This window comes from Bos indicus, chromosome 3, assembly GCF_029378745.1.
Source record: "Bos indicus isolate NIAB-ARS_2022 breed Sahiwal x Tharparkar chromosome 3, NIAB-ARS_B.indTharparkar_mat_pri_1.0, whole genome shotgun sequence".
Lineage (NCBI taxonomy): Eukaryota > Metazoa > Chordata > Mammalia > Artiodactyla > Bovidae > Bos > Bos indicus.
The window spans coordinates 78713657-78731217 of NC_091762.1; the positions used below are offsets into that span (position 1 = coordinate 78713657).

The following is a 17561-nucleotide window of genomic DNA, read 5'->3' on the forward strand; positions in this document are numbered from 1 at the left end:
CTTGCCTAATTCAGAAAGACTATATTATGCTTATCACTATTAGAAAGTAACTCAAAGACATAGAAAGAAATAAAGAACACTGATAAAGGTAGCGACATAGGTAAACACAAAAGCCAGTATTATAATTTTGATTTGTAACTCCTGTGTTTTTGCAATGTGATTTAGAATAAATGCATTAAATAATAATTCTAAATCTATGCTACTGGGCATACAAAGTTGAAAGATATAATTTATGACATCAATTTAAAGTGGATGGGATTTAGCTGTATAGAAGCAGTTTATATAATGGAAGTAAGGTAGTATTATTTTAAAGTAGATTGTTGAAATTTTAAGAAATTAATTTTAATCCCCAAGGTAATCACCAAGAAATAACTTAAAAATTGCAGAAAAGAAAACTAGGAATAAGAATGATACACTATAAAAAATATCAAACACAAAAGAAGACAGTTATGGAAAATTTGAACAATATAGAAAGTGTATGACATAAGAAGACAAATTAAAAGCATCAGAAGTCCTTCCTAAACAATTATTACTTTAAATAAGTGAATTAAAGACTCCAATTAAAGAGTAAAAGTTGGCAGGATGGATTTAAAAAAGACAGCAAACATCAAAAAATCTGTAAGAGAAAACCATGATCCATCTATGTGTTTTCTAACAAGAGACTGTTTTTTCCAGTTTTATTGAGAAATAATTGATATGCATCAATGTATAAGTACAGCATGATGGTTTGATTTACATGTATTGTGAAATGAGTACCACAACAGGTTTATTTAACATATAAACATTTTAAATAAAATGTTTATTTTTTAATGTTTAAATAAAATGTTTATATATCCATTTAAATAAAATGTTTATTTAAACATTTAGCATGTTTATTAACATGGATGTTAAATAAACATATAGTTACAATAAAAAGAAAAGTTGCATGATTTAAAATTAACACACAAAATTCATGTGTATTTCTACATACTACCAATGAGCAATCCAAAAAGGAAATTAAGAAAGTAATTTTGTTTCTAATAGCATCCAAAATAATAAATATATGTCAGAATAATAAAATAAAAATAAATATATGTCAGAATAATAAAATATGTCAGAATAAATTTAATTAAGGAGATGAAAAACTTGTACACTGATAACTATAAAACATTGCTGAAAAATGTAAAGGATACCTAAGTAAATGGGAATACATTCTGTATTTATGAATTGACTTAAGATTATTAAGATATGAATACCACCCAGAATAATGCCAAAGACTTTGAAATTTTTTTTTTTTATTTTTGCTTCTTGGTCATGCTGTAAGCCAGATGGGATCTTAGTTCCCTGATCAGGGATGAACCTGCACCCGCTATAGTAGAAGCACAGAGTCTTAACCACAGGACTGCCAGGGAAGTACCCCCAAAGACTTCATTGCAACAACAGGAAAAAAAACCATCCTAAAATTTATGCAGAATATCAAGGGATCCCCAAGTAGCAAAAACAATCTTGACAAAGAACAGAGTTAGAGACCTCATACTTCCTGGTTTAAAAACTTGCTATAAAGTTATGATCAAAATAGGTTGTACCAGCATATAGATAGATATATAAACCAGAAGAATAGAATAGGGATCCCAGAAATAACCCTCAGATATATAGTTAAGTGATTTTTGATGAAGGTGCCAAGACCGTCAGCTGGTGCTGGGGAAACTAGATAGCCACATGTGAAGAATAAAGTTGGATTCAGACCTCATATTATATGGAAAAATTAACTCAAAAGTGTTGTTAAGTTTAGTCGCTCAGTTGTGTCCGACTCTTTGTGACCCCATGGACTGCAGCACACCAGGTGTCCCTGTCCATCACTAACTCCTTGAGCTTACTCAAACTCATGTCCATCGAGTTGGTGATGCCATCCAACTATCTCATCCTCTGTCATCCCCTTCTCCTCCTGACTTCAATCATTCCCAGCATCAGGGTCTTTTCAAATGAGTCAGTTCTTCCCATCAGGTGGCCAAAGTATTGGAGTTTCAGCTTCAACATCAGTCTTTCCAATGAATATTCAGGACTGATTTCCTTTAGGATGGACTGGTTGGATCTCCTTGCACTCCAAGGGACTCTCAAGAGTCTTCTCCAACACCACAGTTCAAAAGCATCAATTCTTCAGCCCTCAGCTTTCTTTATAGTCCAACTCTCACATCCATACATGACCACTGGAAAAACAATAGCCTTGACTAGACGGACCTTTGTTGGCAAAGTAATGTCTCTGCTTTTTAATATGCTGTCTAGGTTGGTCATAACTTTTCTTCCAAGGAGCAAGTATCTTTTAATTTCATGGTGCAGTCACCATCTGCAGTCATTTGGGGGCCCCCCAAAAATAAAGTCTCTCACTGTTTCCATTGTTTGCCCATCTATTTCCCATGAAGTGATGGGACCGGATGCCATGATCTTCATTTTCTGAATGTTGAGCTTTAAGCCAACTTTTTCACTCTCCACTTTCACTTTCATCAAGAGGCTTTTTAGTTCCTCTTCACTTTCTGCCATAAGGGTGGTGTCATCTGCATATCTGAGGTTATTGATATTTCTCCCGGCAATCTTGATTCCAGCTTGTGTTTCTTCCAGTCCAGCGTTTCTCATGATGTTTCCTTTGGTATCTCTAATTTTCCTGAAGAGATGTCTAGTCTTTCCCATTCTACTGTTTTCCTCCATTTCTTTGCATTAATCACTGAGGAAGGCTTTCTTATCTCTCCTTGCTATTCTTTGAAACTCTGCATTCAAATGAGTACATCTTTGCTTTTCTCCTTTGCCTTTCACTTCTCTTATTTTCACAGCTATTTGTAAGGTCTCCTGAGAAAACCATTTTGTCTTTTTGCATTTCTTTTTCTTGGGGATAGTCTTGATCCCTGCTTCCTGTACAATGTCATGAACCTCCATCCATAGTTCTTCAGGCACACTATCAGATCTAATCCCTTGAATCTATTTGTCACTTCCACTGTATAACTGTAAGGGATTTGATTTAGGTCATATCATAGTGGTTTAGTGTTTTTCCCTATTTTATCCAACTTAAGACTGAATTTGGCAATAAGGAGTTCATGATGTGAGCCACAGTCAGCTCCTGGTCTTGTTTTTGCTGACTGTATAGAGCTTCTCCATCTTTGGCTGCAAAGAATGTAATCAGTCTGATTTCACTATTGACCATCTGGTGATGTCCACATGTAGTCTTCTCTTGTGTTGTTGGAAGATGGTGTTTGCTATGACCAGTGCATTCTCTTGGCAAAATGCTATTAGCCTTTGCCCTTCTTCATTCTGTACTCCAAGGCCAAATTTGCTTGTTACTCCAGCTATCTCTTCCTATTTTTGCATTCCAATCCCATATAATGAAAAGGACGTCTTTTTTTGGTGTTATTTCTAGAAGGTCTTGTAGGTCTTCATAGAACCATTCAATGTCAGCTTCTTCAGCATTACTGGTAGGGCATAGTCTTAGACTACTGTGATAGTGAATGGTTTGACTTGGAAACAAACAGAGATCATTCTGTTGTTTTTGAGATTACATCCAAGTACTGCATTTTGGACTCTTTTGTTAACTATGATGGCTACTCCATTTCTTCTAAGGGATTCTTGCCCATAGTAGTAGATAATAACAGTCACCTGAGTTAAATTCACCCATTCAAGTCCATTTGCTGATTCCTAAAATGTTGATGTTCACTCTTGCCATCTCCTGATTGACCACTTCCAATTTGCCTTGATTCATGAACCTAACATTCCAGGTTCCTATGCAACACTGCTCTTTACAGCCTTGGGCTTTACTTCCATCACCAGTCACATCCACAACTGGGTGTTTCTTTGGCTCTGTCTCTTCATTCTTTCTGGAGTTATTTCTCCACTGGTCTCCAGTAGCATATTGGGCACCTCCTGACCTGGGGAGTTCATCTTTCAGTGTCCTAACTTTTTGCTTTTTCATACTGTTCATGAGGTTCTTAAGGCAAGAATAGTGAAGTGGTTTGCCATTTCCTTCTCCAGTGGACCATGTTTTGTCAGAACTCTCCAACATGACCTGTCCATCTTGGGTGGCCCTACATGGCATGGCTCATAGTTTCATTGAGTTAGACAAGGCTGTGGTCCATGTGATCAGATTGGTTTTCTGTGATTCTGGTTTTCATTTCTTCTGCCCTCTGATCAGTCAGTTCAGTCGCTCAGTCGTGTCTGACTCTTTGCAACCCCATAAAACACAGCACGCCAGGCCTCCCTGTCCATCACCCACTCCTCGAGTTTACCCAAACTCATGTCCATTGAGTCGGTGATGCCATCTAACCATCTCAACCTCTGTCGTCCCCTTCTCCTCCTGCCTTAAATCTTTTCCAACATCAGGGTCTTTTCAAATGAGTCAGCTCTTTGCATCAGGTGGCCAAAATATTGGAGCCTCAGCTTCAACATCAGTCCTTCCAATGAACACCCAGGACTGATCTCCTTTAGGAGGGACTGGTTGGATCTCCTTGCAGTCAAAGGGACTCTCTCAAGAGTCTTCTCCAGCACCACAGTTCAAAAGTATCAATTCTTCTGTGCTCAGCTTTCTTTATAATCCAACTCTCATATCTATGACTACTGGAAAAACCATAGCCTTGAATAGACTGACCTTTGTTGACAAAGTAATGTCTCTGCTTTTTGACATGCTGTCTAGGTTGGTCATAACTTGCCTTCCAAGAAGTAAGTGTCTTTTAATTTCATGGCTGCAGTCACCATCTGCAGTAATTTTGGAGCCCCAAAAAATAAAGTCAGCCACTGTTTGCACTGTTTCACCATCTATTTGCCATGAAGTGATAGGAGAAGGGTAAAAGACTTATGGAAGCTTCCTGATGGGAAAGACTGACTGAGGGGGAAACTGGGTCTTGTTCTGATGGGAGGGGCCATGCTCAGTAAATCTTCAATCCATTTTCTGTTGATAGGCGGGGCTGTGTTCCCTCCCTGTTATTTGACCTGAGGCCAAACTATGGTGGAGGTGATAAAGATAATTTTGACCTACTTCGAAAGGTCCCATGCTTGCACTGTTGCACTCAGTGCCCCCAACCCTGCAGCAGGCCACCACCAACCCGTGCCTCCACTGGAGACTCCTGGACACTCATCAGCAACTCTGGGTCAGTCTCTTGTGGGGTCACTGCTCCCTTCTTCTGGGTCCTGGTGCACACAAGGTTTTGTTTGTGCCCTCCAAGAGTCTGTTTCCCCATTCTTGTGTAAGTTCTGGCAGCTCTATGGTGGGGTTAATGGCGACTTCCTCCAAGAGGACTTATGCCATACCCAGGTCTACTGCACCCATAACCCCTGCAGCAATGTACTGCTGACCCATACCTCTGCAAGAGACATTCAAACACAGTTCTGTCTCAGTCTCTATGGGGTCTCTGGGTCCTGGTGCATACAAGGTTTGTTTGAGCCCTCTGAGTGTCTCTGGCAAGTATATAGTTTGATTCTATATGTGATTTCACCCCTCCTACTGTCTTGCTGGGGCTTCTCCTTTGCCCTTGGACGTGGGATAAGAGCCAAAATTATAAAACTCTTAAAAAATTTGAGGTAGATATTTTTGCCTTTGCCTTGACAGTAGATTCTTAGATATGACACTGGAATCATTGTGAACAAAAGAAAAAATACTGAGCTGCATCAAAATTAAAAGCTTTGTCCATCAAATAGCTATCAAAAAAGTGAAAGGACAACTTACATGATGGAATAAGATATTTGCAAATCGTATTTCTCTTAAGGTCTAGTATCCAGACTATATACAAAACACTTATAATCCAAGAACCAGAAGACAACAGAATAAAACAGTGGGCATAAAACTTGAACTTGTTTTCCAAAGGAAGAAAACAAATGACCAACAAGCAGAAGAAAATATGTTAAACACCATTAGTCATTAGAGAATACAGTAAAGACCACAATGAGTTGCTGCTTCTCCCACATTAAATGGCTATAATTAAAAAGAACAAACCAGAGGACAAGCATTGACAAAGAAGTTGATAAATTGAAGCTCCCATACAGTGCTGCTGGGAATGTAAAATGGTTCAGCTGCTCTGGAAAATAGTTTGGTAATTCCTCAAATAATGAGAAAGACTTTCCTTATGACTCAGCAGTTCCACTCCTAGGTATATACCTCATAGAATTGAAACTAGGTACTCAAATACATGTACACACAAGTTCTTGAAAGCAATACTTACCACAGTCAAAAAGTAGAAACAACTGAAATGTCAATCAGTGAATGAATGAACAGACAAAGTGTGTAAATACATATGTGAAGTGAGTGAAAGTCTCTCAGTCATGTTTGAGTCTTTGTGACCCCATGGACTACACAGTCCATGGAATTCTCCAAGCCAGAATACTGGAGTGGGTAACCTTTCCCTTCTCCAGGGGATCTTCTCAACCCAGGGATTGAACCCAGGTCTCCTACATTGCAGGTGGATTCTTTACCACCTGAGCCACAATGAAAGCCCAAGAATACTGGTGTGGGTAGCCTATCCCTTCTCCAGTGGATCTTCCTGACTCAGGAATCGAACTGGGGTCTCCAACTGAGACCCCAGTTTCTTCACCAACTGAGCTATCAGGAAGACTCGTAAATACATATAATGGAATATAATTCAGTCACAAAAGGAATAAAGTACCTTCTCTGAGAAACTACCCCTCTTCTACCCTGGAATATGTCAAAAATTTCTACTCTGGAGAGGACAAAATAGAGGCTCTTTAGATGGAGAATACCAGGCACAGATCAAGACATGGGTTGTTGTTGTTCAGTCACTGAATCATTCTTTGTGACCCCATGAACAGCACCATGCCAAGCTTCCCTGTCCTTCACTATCTGCTGGAGTTTGCTCAAATTCATGTCCACTGAGTCAGTGATGTTTTGTAAAAAACATCCTCTGTCGCCCCTCTCTCCTCCTGCCCTCAATCTTTCCCAGCATCAGAGTCTTTTCCAGTGAGTCAGCTCTATGTATCAGGTGGCCAAAATATTGGAGCTTCAGCTTCAGCATCAGTCCTGCCAATGAATATTCAAGGTGGATTTCCTTTAGGATTAACTGGTTTGATCTCCTTGCAGTCCAAGGGACTCTCAAGAGTCTTCTCCAGCTCCACAGTTCAAAAGCATCAATTCTTTGGCTCTCAGCCTTCTTTATGACCCAACTCTCACATCTGTACATGACTACTGGAAAAACCATAGCTGACTATACAATGGATACTTAAGCAAAACAAACAAACAAAAAAACTACAAAAAAACCCCAAACAAATACCCCCAATGCATACTGAATTCTATACACAGAGAGTCCCTGAAATCCTATCCTCCCTCATAGAAGGCTTATAAAACCATAGGTAGCCAGATTCTTAATTATCCTTTATCTGGATGTACCAACAGTTAATTTATTCATTTGCCTACTGAAAGGCATCTTGATTGTTTCAAGTTTTGGCACTTATCAGTAAGGCTGGTATAAATATCTATGTGCAAGTTTTTGTGTAGATATAGGTTTTTAAGTCCTTTGGGTAAATATTGAGGAGTGTGATTATTAGATTGTATGGAAACAGTATTTTTATTTATTTATTTTTAATAGCCACACTGCCTTCTAAAGTGATTGTACCATTACCAGCAGTGATGGAGAGTTACTGTGGTTTCACATCCTCACTAGCATTTCGTGTTGTCAGTATTCCAGATTTTGACCATTCTAGTAGTATGCAGTGGTAACTTATTTTTGTTTGTTTGGGTGGGGGTTGGCTATGCTGCATGGCTTGGGGAATTCTGGTTCACCAATTAGGAATCAAACCCTGATCCCCACAGTGAAAGTGCCAAGTCCCAACCACTGGATCACAGGGAATTCCCCTCATTTTTTGTTTTAACTTATTTTCCCATGATGACATATGATAAGGAGTATATTTTCCTATACTTACTTGCCACCTGTATGCCTTTTTATTTGGATGAGATATCTGTTAAGTTCTTTGGCCCATTTTAAAATTTGGTTGTTTGTTTTCTTATTGTTAAGGATCAAAAGATATTTGTATATTTTAGACAACAGTCCTTTTTCAATTATATCTTTAGCAAATGTTTTCTTCCAGTGTGTGGCTTGTCTTGCTATTCTCTTGACATTTTCTTTTACAGAGCAGACATTTTTAATTTTAATGAAACCCAGATTATCAATTATTGCTTAATAGATTGTACTTTTGCTGTTGTTTCTAAAAAGTTATTGCCATACTCAAGGTCATCTAAATTTTTGCCTATATTTTCTTCTATGAGTTTTCTAGTTTTGCCTTTTACTTTTAGGTTTAAAACAAGTTTTTAGTTAATTTTCCTGAAGGATGTAAGATCTGTATCTAGATTAATTTTTTTTTTTTTTTTTTGCACTTGGATGTCCGGTTTGTTCCAGCACCATTTGTTGAAAAGCCTATCTTTGCTTCATCTATTTTTGTTCCTTTGACAGAGATTAGCTGACTATGTTAATGTCAGTGTTTTTCTGAGCTCTCTATTCTGTTCCGTGCACATTATCTTGATTACTGTAGCAGTGTAGTAAGTCTTCAGGTTGAGTAGTGTCAATGCTCCTATTTTGTTCTTTGTCTTCAATATTGTGCTGGCTTTTCTGGGTCTTTTGTCCCTTTATGTAAACTTTAGAATCAGTTCCTTTTTGTCAATTCGCTTCTTTTTTAATTGGAGGAAAACTGCTTTACAATGTTGTGTTGGTTTCTTTCTGGAAGCATGAGGTCTTCTGCCAGCATTTAGTAGGTGTTCTGTAGGAGTTGTTCCACATGCAGAAGTATTTTTGATGTATTTGTGGGGAGGAAGATGATCTCCACGTCTTACTCCTCCACCATCTTGAGAGTCTCCCCTAGAATCTGTTTGTTAATATGCACAAAGTAACTTGCTTAGATTTGATTGAAATTGCATTGAATCTATAGATCAATTTGGGCAGGACAGGCATCATGACAATGCTGAGTTGTCATGCTATCAATAAACATGGAATATCTCTCCATTTATTTCATTCTTTAATTTTGTTCATCAGAGTTTTGTAGTCTTCCTTACGTTTTGTACATATTTTGTTAGACTTATTCCTACTTCGCTTTTGGGTGCTAATGTAGATCATATTGTTTCAAATTTCAAATTCCTTTGTTCATCGTTAATATATAGCAAAGAGATTGATTTTTGCATAGTGTTAACCTTGTACCCTGAAACTTTGCTGTAATCACTTAGTAGTTCAGTAGTTTTTTTGTTAATTCTTTCAGGTTTTCTATATAGATGATTACGTCATCTGAGTTGAAAAACAGTTTATTTATTCCTTTCCATTCTGTACTTCTTTTATTAGCATTTACTTTTTCTTATCTTACTGCATTAGCTTGGACTTCCAGTATGATGTTGAAAGGAGTGGTAAGAGGAGACATCTTTGCCTTGTCCTGATCTTAGTGAAATATTTCCTAGTTTCTAGAAGAAACTCATTGGGTTTTGTAGGTGTTCTTTATCAAGTTGAGGAAGTTCCACCTCTATTCCTAGTTTACTGCAAGTTTTTATCATGAATGAGTGTTGGATTTTGCCAAGTGCCTTTTCTGAATCTGTTGATATGACCAAGTCATTTTTCTTCTTTGGCCTGATATTATGGATTACATCAATCAATTTTCCAGTGTTGAACTAGTTTTGCATATCTGGGAGAAACTCCACTTAGTTGTGGTGTGTAATTCTCTTTATATATTGTTGGATTTGATTGCTAACATTTTGTAGAGGATTCTTGCATCTATGTTCATGAAAGTTATTGGTCTGCCATCTTCCTTTCTTATGGTCTGTTTCTGGTATTGGAGTAATGCTGGTCTCAAAGTATGAGTTAAGTATTCCCTCTATTTCTATCTTCTGAAAGATGTTACAGGGAATTGGTGCAATTTTCTCCTTAAATTATTAGTAGAATTCAATACCTGTATCTGAGCCCAGTGCTTTTAGTTTTGGAAGATTATTAATTATGACTCCATTTCCTTAATTGAGATAGGGCTATACAGTTGTCTATTCTTTCTTGTGTGAGTTTTGGCAGACTGTGTCTTTCAAGGAATTGGTCAGTTTCATCAAGATTGTCAAATCTATTGGGATAGTTTGTTCATAGTGTTCCTTTGTTATCTTTTTAATGTTCATGGAATCTGCAGGGACATCCTCTCTTTCTCATATGATATTAGTACTTTTTTCTTAGCTCAGGGAATTCTAAAGGGGAAAGAATATAAAAGAGAATGGATATATGTGTGTATATAACCTATTCACTTTGCTATACACCTGAAACTAACACAACCTTGTAAATCAACTATACTCCAATTGGAATTTTTAAAACCAATGCTACAGTTTATACTAAAGAATTTGACAAAGATCAAGTAAATATTGAGACTATGGATCAATAGAAGAGATGGAAATTTTAAAAAGTGCCTTTGCCACTGATGAAGCTAATTGAAACATGTAGCCTTTCATCCACAGCTGAGTGGACTTGCTATTTCTTCCCTTCAGAAGAATACCAACAATAATTGGCACAGCTAGAAAGCGCAGACCTTCTGTGCATGGGTGAGAACAGATGAGAATTCATGCTTTCTGCAAATGAGCAGACTTAACAAAAGAATCCAGAAGTGGCCAAATTGTAATTCCATCTCCTAAACTTTCCTGTAGGATTAGTCATTTCTCTTTGCCTGGTAATGTATGAATAAAGGACATAGAGAAGCCAGAAATGTCAATTTAGCTGAAGTTGCCTCTGTAAAGATTTAGAAAAACTGACAAAAAGTTTCCTACCTAACAGTCCACATGCAATACTTTATTATAGAAGTTGCATTTCAAATAAATGGATAATTCAATGAATGTATTAGTGTTCCTGGCTAACTTTTTAAAATACAGTTAAATTCTAAAAGTTGGTACATTTCATAAAGACAGTTTGTTTTCTATGTATATTATATAGTATAGTAAAAACTCTTTTAAGAAGTATGTGTGATATGAGATCATTTTAATTAAAAAATGCGTATGTATTTATTCATGTGCTAACACATATATATTTATGTCAATCTGGAAGGACATGCATGAAAATGTTACCAGTTGTTTCTAGGTTATGGAAATGTAAGTCTTATTTACCTTTTCTTTTACAGTAATCACGTCTTTTTACTCAGCTAAAATAAAATTATTTTTCTATTAATGTTATATGGCCAATTGTTATTATAGCCTGAATTAAACCAGTAGATAGAAACAATGTTTTAAAACTTTTAAAAACTATTTACACAATCTTACACTCAGAAATACTCAAAACTTAGGTATAGTTAGGAATACCATTTTTCTGATAGTAGCTAAAATAAGATTTCAATTGTGTATGATAGCATAGAATTAGGAAGTCACAATCCTGATTTATTATTCTAACATACATAATTATGGCATGTACATAGTACCTATTTCCTAGGTTTTCTGTTTCTTAGGTTAATTATATTTTATCCAATGAACAAATGTAATGATGTTACCAAAACTAAAATTGGGGCTTCCCTGGTGGCTCAGTACTCTTGCCTGGAAAATTCCATGGATGGAGGAGCCTGGTAGGCTGCAGTCCATGGGGTCGCTAAGAGTTGGACACTACTGAGTGACTTCACTTTCACTTTTCACTTCCATGCATTGGAGAAGGAAAGGGCAACCCACTCCAGTGTTCTTGCCTGGAGAATCCCAGGGACGGGGGAGCCTGGTGGGCTGCCATCTATGGGGTCGCACAGAGTCAGACACGACTGAAGTGACTTAGCATTAGCATGGTGGCTCAGATGGTACAGAATCTGCCTGCAATGCTGGAGACCTGGGCTTGATCCCAGAGTTGGGAAGATCACTGGCTACCCACTCCAGTTTTCTGACCTGGAGAATGCCATGGACAGAGGAGCCTGGCAAGCTACAATCCATGGGCATCATTAACTATTTCTTGCCATTGCTGTAAAACAATAGTTTTTTCCCTGAACAATAGATATTCTTACCTTAGATTTTGCTTTAGCTAGCTATATATAAGCTAAAATATTATAATTTGGTTTAAAGTAATGTTTACCTTCCTTTTCTTTATTTAGGTATAATGTCCACGGCTTGGGATTTGTATGATTCTTACAATGCTATGGAACTTTCATCTTTACCACCAAAACGGTCTATGATTGACTCAAGTAGTAAAGCAAATGTACCTTCAAAAGACTGGGAACAAACGGTGGCAGGGAGTAATTTAGAAAAAAGTAAGATTTCATTTATTTCAGTTTTTTAAAAATTGGGATAATTGAATTAAAACATTACATTAGTTTCAAGCGTGCAACATAATAATTTGATCTTTGTGTACACTACAAAGTGATCACCACAATAAGTCTAGTTACTGTCACTCTATAAACTTCCCTCTCTAGCCATTTCACCTACCCCTCAACCTCCTTCCCCTCTAATAGCCATCAATTTGTTTATGAGTTTTGTTTTTATTTTTTATATTCTGCATATGAGTGAAATCATACAGTATTTGTCTTTCTCTCTCTGTTTTATTTCACTTAACATTGTTGTTCAGTTGCTCAGTTGTGTCCAACTCTTTGCAACCCCATGGACTACAGCACACCAGGCTTCCCTGTCCTTTACCAACTCCCCGGGCTTGCTCAAACTCATGTCCATTGAGTCAGTGATGCCATCCAACCATCTCATCCTCTGTCATCCCCTTCTCCTGCCTTCACACTTTCCCAGCATCAGGGTCTTATTTCTAATGAGTCGGCTCTTCTCATAAGGTGGCCAGAGTATTGGAGCTTCAGTTCCAGCATCAGTCCTTCCAGTGAATATTCAGGGTTGATTTCTTTTAGGATGGACTGGTTTGATCTCCTTGCTGTCCAAGGGATTCTCAAGAGTCTTCTCCAACACCAAACTTCAAAAGCATCAATTCTTCACTGTGTACAGCCTTCTTTATGATTCAGTTCTTACATCTGTACGTGACTACTGGAAAAACTATAGCTTTGACTAGACGGACCTTTGTTGGCAAAGTAATGTCTGTGCTGTTTAGGTTGGTCATGGTTTTTCTTCCAAGGAGCAAGTGTCTTTTAATTTCATGGCTGCAGTCACCATCTGCAGTGATTTTGGAGCCCAAGAAAATAAAGCCTGTCACTGTTTCCATTGTTTCCCTATCTATTTGCCATGAAGTGATGGGACCGGATGCCATGATCTTAGTTTTCTGAATGTTGAATTTTAAGCCAGCTTTTTCCCTCTCTCTTTCACCTTCATCAAGAGCCTCTTTAGTTCCTCTTCACTTTCTGCCATAAGAATGGCGTCATCTGCATATCTGAGGTTATTGCTGTTTCTCCTGGCAATCTTGATTCTGCTTGTGCTTTATCCAGCCTGGCATTTCACATGATGTTATCTGCATATAGGTTATATAAGCAGAGTGACAATATACATCCTTGACGAACTCCTTTCCCAATTTAGAGCCAGTCCGTTGTTCCATGTCTGGTTCTAACTGTTGCTTCTTGACCTGCATACAGATTTCTCAGGAGGCAGATAAAGTGGTCTGGTATTCCCATCTCTAAGAATTTTCTATATTTTATTGTGAGCCATACACTCAAAGACTTTCATGTAGTCAGTGAAGCAGAAGGAGATGTTTTTTCTGGAATTCTCTTGCTTTTTCTATGATCCAACAGATGTTGGCAATTTAATCTCTGGTTTCCCCTGCATTTTCTAAATCCAGCTTGAACATCTGAGGGTTCTCGGTTCATGTCCTGTTGAAGCCTAGCTTGGAGAATTTCGAGCGTTACCTGCCAGTGTGTGACATGAGTGCAATTGTGCAGCGATTTGAACATTCTTTGGCATTGCCCTTCTTTGGAACTGGAAAGAAAACTGACCTTTTCCAGTCTGTGGCAACTGCTGAGTTTTCCTAATTTGCTGGCATATTGAGTGCAATACTTTCACAGCATCATCTTTCAGGATTTGAAGTAGCTGGAATTCCATAACTTCCACTAGCTTTGTTCGTAGTGATGCTTCCTAAGGCCCACTTGACTTCGCATCCCAGGATGTCTGGCTCTAGGTGAGTGATCACACCTTCGTGGGTCATTAAGATATTTTTTGTATAGTTCTGTGTATTCTTTCTACCTCTTCTTAATATCTTCTGGTTCTGTTAGGTCCATTCTGTTCTTTATTGTGCCCATCTTTGCATGAAATGTTCCCCTGGTATCTAATTTTCTCAAAGGAATTGTTTTCCTCTATTTCTTTGCATTGATCACTGAGGAACGCTTCCTTATCTCTCCTTGCTATTCTTTGGAACTCTGCATTCAGATTCGTATATCTTTCCTTTTGTCGTTTTCTTTTCACTTCTCTTTTCAGCTATTTGTAAGGCTTCCTCAGATAACCATTTTGCCTCTTTGCATTTCTTTTTCTCGGAGATGGTCTTGATCCCTGCCTTCTGTACAATGTCATGAACCTCCGTCTATAGTTCTTTAGGTACTCTATCAGATCTAATCCCTTGAATCTACTTGTCACTTCCACTGTATGCAAGGGATTTGATTTAGGTCATACCTGAATGGCCTAGTGGTTTTCCCTACTTTATTCAATTTAAGTCTGAATTTGGCAATAAGGAGTTCGTGATCTGAGCCACAATCAGCTCCCAGTCTTGTTTTTGCTGACTGTATAGATCTTCTCCATCTTCGGCTGCAAAAGTATAATCAATCTGATTTCACTATTGACCATCTGGTGATGTCCATGTGTAGAGTCTTCTCTTGTGTTGTTGGAAGATGGTGTTTGCTATGACCAGTGCATTCTCTTGGTGAGACTCGTTTAGCCTCTGCCCTACTTCATTTTGTACTGCAAGGCCAAGCTTGCCTGAATCCCGGTATCTCTTGACTTCCTACTTTTGCATTCCAGTCCCCTATGATGAAAAGGACCACTTAACTTAATGTCTTGCATTTCCCTGATAATTGGTGGTGTTGAACATCTCATGTGCCGTTTGGGAAAAATGTCTCTTTAGCTTATCTTCTGTCTTTTTTTTTTTTTTTTGCTATTGTGTTCTTTGAGCTCTTGGTGTTAACCCCTTATCAGATATATGGTTTGCAAATATTTTCTCCCATTCAGTAGGTTGTCTTTTCATTTTATTGATGGTTTCCCTTGCTATGCAGAAGGTTTTTAGTTTATTTCCCTCTGTATATAAGACAGTATTTTTTCCTTGGTGCTTTGTATATTTTTGTTTTGTTTTCAGTTCTCAGAAGCTTGAGTATGGTGTATCTTGGTGTGAATTTCTTTAGGTTTATCTTTTTTGGAATTCACTGTTTCTTAATTCTGTATGTTTTTCTTTGCCAAATTTTGGAAGATTTCAGCTATTATTTCTTCAAGTACTTTTTTGGTCTCATCCTTTTCTTCTCTCCCCAATGATGTGAATATTATATATCTTGTTAGAGGTCTCTGGGCCTCTATTCATATATATATATATATATTTTTTGCAGATTATTTTCTTTCTGGTTTTCAGATGTGGTAATTTCTATTTTTCTCTTCAAGTTCACTGATTCTCTTCTCTGTCCCTTCCATTTTGCTGTTGAGCCCATCTGTTGAATTTTTTGTCAGATATTTTTTATGTTAGATATATTTTATCTGTTGTCAGATAATTTAAGCATCTCTGTCCTCTTAGTGTTGGTTTCTATTGATTTTGTGTGTTTTTTTGTTTCATTTAAGTAGAGATTTTCTTGATTCTTTGATCAGTGACGTTCAGTTGAAATTTAGAGACTTGGGGTATTATGTTTTGAGAACTGGATCTTGTTTAAACTTCATTTTTAGCAGGATTTGTTTGACACTATTTTGACAGGGAAATTCACTGCTCCATTACCGCCAGGTGAAAGTAAAAGTGGGGTTTACTGCTCCATTTTGTGTATGTGTGTGTGTGTGTGCACATGCTCACCTTCACTTAGTCGTTTCTGACTCTTTGCAATCCCATGGACTGTAGCCCACCAGGCTCCTCTGTCCATGGAATTTCCCAGGCAAGAATATTGGAGGAAAAAAAAAAAAGAATATTGGAGAAGGTTGCCATTTCCTACTCCAGGGGATCTTCCTGATCCAGGGATTGAACCTGGGTCTCTTACATTTCCTACATCGGCAGGCAGATTCTTTACCACTAGCACCACCTGGGAAGCACCCATTACTAGAGTAGAAATCCATATTTTTCACTTGCCCTTCAATTACACTGAGAGAGGGGATCATCTCATTTCTGTTCTGTAATGTTAGATGGGGAGCTCTAACCTTGTGTAAGGTAGATAGTGAGCTCTAACTTCCATTGATACCTACATGGCTGGGAGGGATAGGAGCACCTCATTAACACTTCCTGACACCATGGATTGGAACTTGGCTTTTTTACTTTGGGACAGTTCTGTAAGTTCTGACTGTACCAATCCAACTCTGACTATTGGGAAGAACCTTGTTACTGCCAAATAGCTGTGGAATTCCATGTTTCCCAAGAGATCTTAACTGACATTGCACAAAGGGCAGCACAGTCATTTTTTTCTTTTTTGGGTAGGATTGAAAGTCCTAGCTCCTTACTGAGCGTTTTCTGACACCACACCCACTGGAAGGCTGGGAGATTGGAAAGCCTTGTTAGAATTGGCAAGAATGGAAGTCTAGACTTCCCGCTTGGCTAGTGGTATTTGTGAAATGGGTGGGGCTAGAATTTTTTCTGTTTTTCCTGGAGAGAAATGGTTATATCCTAAGTTTTCTTTCTTGCAAGGTTGTTGTTTTCCTGGGTTTTGGCTAAAGAGAGGAGGTTTGTCTGGAGTATCTGCAGTAATAAGAAATCCAGGAAACGCACCACTGTGTCATTCCCTGGGTCCTGAGCAATCTTTTTCCTCTGCCTTCTTCTGACAAAGGCTTTCAAAGGCTTCCTCTAAAAAAAAAAAAATTAATGTCCCAAGATTTTTAGTTGTATTTAGCAAAGGAATAGGGAAAAGTGTGTTTACTCCATCTTCATGGATGCAGGATTCCCCTTCATTCTGTTTTAACTAAGTAATAAGTAGAATATCATTCCTCAAATATATACACATCCTGATCTCAGGAACTTATAATCTAGGTTACCTTACATGAGATAAGAGACTATCCAAATGTGACTACATTAAGGATCTAAAAGAGGGAGGTTATCCTGGATTATCTGAGTGGACCCAAACCTATCAAATGGGTACTTTGGAGTATTTTTTCCATTTCTGGTCAGAGAGAGATATAATGGCAGGACCATCAGAGAGATGCAATGTTGCTGTCTTTTGAAGATGGACGGCGGGTTGGTGGTTGCTTCTAGAAATTGGCAAGGAAATTAATTCTCTAGAGCCTTCAGAAAGGAACATAACCCTAATAACCTTTTGGTTTTGGCCAAGTGAGACCTGGGTTGATCTCGAACCTAGAGAACTTTAAATTTGTATCCACTTTAAATTTAATTTTAAATTTAATCTAGAACTTTAAATTTAGTCCACTAAATTTTTGGTAATTTGTTATAGCATTAATAAACAACAGTAGTGTAGTATTCCTATAAAGCAATAAATTAAACCTTTATCTGAAGGTGTAATGAAGACTGATAATGATTTAATTTCAATTTGAATAAAAATATATGGAGATACAAATTACCTTATGAGTTATCATT

The 17561-nt window shown here is 37.7% G+C and overlaps 1 protein-coding gene across 1 annotated transcript in view; it reads left to right on the forward strand.

The window, feature by feature from the left end:
- Nucleotides 1-17561, forward strand: part of DNAI4 (dynein axonemal intermediate chain 4) — a 98744-nt gene that overhangs the window by 41665 nt on the left and 39518 nt on the right. Inside the window, 1 exon segment of the mRNA XM_019957303.2 lies at nucleotides 12022-12177. Within this exon segment, the coding sequence (XP_019812862.2) occupies nucleotides 12022-12177 (156 nt within the window).